This window comes from Aplysia californica, unplaced genomic scaffold (assembly GCF_000002075.1).
Source record: "Aplysia californica isolate F4 #8 unplaced genomic scaffold, AplCal3.0 scaffold00758, whole genome shotgun sequence".
Lineage (NCBI taxonomy): Eukaryota > Metazoa > Mollusca > Gastropoda > Aplysiida > Aplysiidae > Aplysia > Aplysia californica.
In genome coordinates this window covers 321,623-325,800 of record NW_004798028.1, presented here as the reverse complement: position 1 = coordinate 325,800, position 4,178 = coordinate 321,623, and the positions used below count along the sequence as shown (strand labels likewise).

The window sequence follows — 4,178 nt, the reverse complement described above, 5'->3', positions numbered from 1 at the left end:
GGGGGTCATTTTAGGCAAAAATTTTAGTTGACATCATTTGTGAATGGTCCCTTACGTCCATAAGAGTTATAGTTAAAATAGATCACTCTCACTTGGTATATCTAATTTACGTTCTCCAACCATTTGCTACGTAGAAATAAACTTGAAGAGAAGTTGAGATAGTTGCACTTGCAGGAGGTGGGGTGGGCTGGTTTCCGGGTGAAAATTAGCAAGAAAACGGCCGCCAAAGTTCGGTCACTTCCATATCTCGAAAGTCCTTGGAAACTTAAAATTTACTTTTTTGTACCTTTAATCAACGTTTTTCTGTGATTTCCATACAGAAATATCTTTTTATATGGACATAAAAGGTGTTGAGCCAAAAAACAAAAATTCGATAAAAATTACCAAACAGGAGGAAAAGTGACAGCTACTTCGAATACTTCAATTTCGTTATTTTCACCCGCGCCTGATTTCACCCCGATGAATCCATGTGACACCTACATCGACAAGTCTTTTATAGAAAATTGCATCTCCCCTGGACGCTTAGTAGCAACAGAGGATGGGGAAAAATGAAGTAAAGTAATTAAGTAACGTCAAGATTTTGATGATTTAAGAGGCGGGCTGTTTAGACCCTGTCCATTGACTTGCCTGGGCCAACCTTAGCTAAAACGAATACATGTATAATACAGCATCTTTGTTTAAAAGGGAGAGATACTCAATAAATTGTCCTCCTTACACAGACATCGAATACACGTCTACTTGGTGTAATGGCAAAGAGCCTTAACCTTACACCACGGGCAGTGATGTTTCACACCAGCTGTAATTTGATTCATAACTGTGTATAGATAATGCTATTTATGTTCAGAGATCCAAATTCAACAACTGGTTCCGAAAAGGTGGGCTAGAGAACCTAACAAAACATTTATCCAATAGTACAAGTGTGAGGATGCCTCCGTGGTATAGGTTCCAACCCATTGTCACCTACACTGAGAACCAAACACTGCACTACTGGACTAAAATACTATACTAATACCCCATCATCTCGCCTAGCCCCAAGGCTGATTAAAAAAAAAGATAATTTTCAGTCCAATAATCCATTTCATGCTTGGAAAACTTGGTAAGTAAGGTATCTTTGAATAGTTAATCGACGAGTTCAGATGGACAACATCCCCATGAAGCGTGACACATACATGAATATGCATGAGTTCTGGCGTATCGTTTCAACAAGTGAAGAGACGGACACCAAAAGACCTTCTCTATGGCTCTATTGAAAACTGACAGAGTGCTAATATTCCACGTCAGACAGCAGTCATGACTCACGTACACTTAAGGGGGGGGGGGGGAAGAATGTTTAAATTAATTAATTAATAAGGGAAAAAGTGAATACATGTTGTTGTTGCTGTTGTTGATGTTGTTGTTGATGATGATGTTGTTTTCAAATTCCTTTACTGCGAGCATTTTGCTCTTGGCAGCATGAGTCAATACATAAATAAGGAATACATAATACATCATAACATAAGGTTTGTAGATGAATGAACGGGTTTCAAGTTTCAACACACCTTCAGTTGGAGAAAGATTAATAAAGGAGCCCTGTTACTAAACTAAGCGCCAGTCTCGACAAAAATAAAGCGAAAAAATAACAACAAACAAAACAAAAACAAAACAAAACAAACGAGAAATGTGGTCAAAGAGCTTTGAAAACGCTTAAACAACAAACGTTGAAGAACACCCCTTTGTGGTTTCGAACCAGGGCCATCCTCACCATACCCCAGCATGCTACCAATTGAGCTATATAAACATGATAATACACCGGCGCACCCAGCCTGCGAGAGAGGCGTGAGGGTTGGGAGTAGAGTATCGATCAGGACACCTGTGAGGCAGCTGCTCACGATCGATCAGCTCGGAGACTGTGACGTCGCGACGTAAGGGCCTGTCCAGATCCGAAAAAATCGCTTGCCAAGCTGTCTGAAGAAAGCGGGCCGAGAAGGTAATGGTAAGTTATATATACCCCTTCCACCACTCACACACACACACACACACACACACACACACACACACACACACACACACACACACATACACACACACACACACACACACACACATATATATTTATATATATATATATATATATATATATATATATATATATATATATATATATATATATATATATATTGACAGACAGACAGACACACACACACACACACACACATACACACACACAAACACACACACACACACACACAAACACACACACACACACACACACACACACACACACACACTCACGTCTTTGCCCTTCACGACGATCACCAGCACGACTGTGGGAGGTTTGTGGATGATCTAGTATTGTTTGCTCACTCTCTCCTATCGAACACCAATCATCCATATAAGCTCTCCTCCTTAGTTTCTTTATATGTAACTTTCCAGTAACACTTCAAATCTCCGGCACTTAGGGCCTATATGATCTATTTGTATTTCAAATGCTGTAAAAATTGTACAAAAACTAAACTAAATCAACACGCCTGACACGTTTTGAGTATAACTGTGACACTGTGACCCCATTGTAACCCCCAACGATGACATCAAGAGTTACATATTAGGTCATGCAGTTCAAAAAAATTAGATGGCTGAAACGGAGAAAGAGGGGGGAGGGGGGTATATTTTACTTTCACTGACCTTACCTTCGCAAACCAAAGTGCTCTTACACCTTTGAACTCTTTAGACTCACACCCATGGATTCCCCAAAGACCTCGCTCAGCCTCTGCGTGTGATAATAACCTATTCCCGGGAGACTCGTACAAAGCCTGTTACGTGCTGCCCCCACATTATTATAATAGTACTACGACTCTAATAAAGAGAAGTGGTTCCAGTTCATGAACTAGGCTACTCTGACCGGGTTGATGGGAAGCACCATGATGGCAATGAAGGCTTTTGTAGTGTTGTACAAGATTCACGCGTTATTTAGACAGTGTGGCCACAAGTTTCTGTCTGTTGTGTTTCGATTTTGTCTCGACACCACACAGCTGTATAGACACAGAATTCCGATATATGAAGGGAAGTCTGTTGTTGTTGTTGTTGTTGTTGTTGTTGTTTTGTTTTTATTGTTTGGTTTTGGTTGGGGTTTTTTTTTCTAATTGAGCAGACGAGTGTGCTCTCTATGGCCACATTCCCAAGACAACCGCCTGTATAAACGACCACTTCCTACTCCCCTCCTTGTGTTTTTCGATAGCCTACTATGAAGACACTGCTCAAGACGACCACCTGTCTGAGCCTACCACTTTTCCCCCACAAATAGGTGGCCTATTTGTAGAACAGACTTCATTTAATATGATTCTTTATATGACTTTCAAATGTTCCGATCATTTAAAGTTGAAATAAAGTTATTGATATATGTAGAAATTACAGTGTTATCACGGTTAGAAAGTATAGTCCATACGTTCCTTAAGTTACCGTGGAATAGCCCTATAGTCATACAGGCGCTCTTAGCCTATTTCCCCGCGTGCATATAGAGTACATTATAAATTATCACAGTATCAGATGATTCCCGAGAACGGGGAATTTATATCAAGTACATTATTTGTATAAGATAAGATAAAATAAGATAAGATGAGATAAGATAAGATAAGATGTCTTTATTGTCCAATTCCTGGATAATTGGTTTGGTGTTTTACCACGTACACATGAATGTACACATGAACGTATTCACACACACACACACACACACACACACACACACACACACACACACACATACACACTCACACACCCACACACACACACACACACACATACATGCGCATGCATGCACGCACCCGCACACATTCACTCACTCACTGACTTAATCACTCACATAATTTTGCACACAAACACACGCACACATGCATGCACGCACGCACACACACACACACACACACACACACACACATGCACGAACGCACACACACACTCATGGGCACACGCACGCATGCACGCAAGCACACATGCACGAACACATACACACACACATACACAAGCAAAGTCACTCACTATCTTCATCTTCCTCAAGCATCTCAGCCAAATCCAGAGTGTGGTGTCTTCCTCCCAGCAGTTCTTCCTCTGTCATGCGCATCCTTCTATCATTCTGCCTCGCTCCATCCATCCTGCTGGCTGCGATCTCATCGTATCCGAGGGCTGTCTCCATTTCCTACACCAAT

The 4,178-nt window shown here is 41.0% G+C and overlaps 1 protein-coding gene across 2 annotated transcripts in view; it reads right to left on the bottom strand.

The window, feature by feature from the left end:
* LOC101848920 (TBC1 domain family member 31) overlaps positions 1-4,178 on the bottom strand; it is a 38,641-nt gene that overhangs the window by 3,217 nt on the left and 31,246 nt on the right. For both annotated transcript variants that reach the window (XM_035972612.1, XM_005109251.3), the window contains exon 22: positions 4,012-4,168. In XM_035972612.1, coding sequence (XP_035828505.1) covers positions 4,012-4,168 — 157 coding nt within the window. The remainder of the gene's footprint in view (positions 1-4,011; positions 4,169-4,178) is intronic.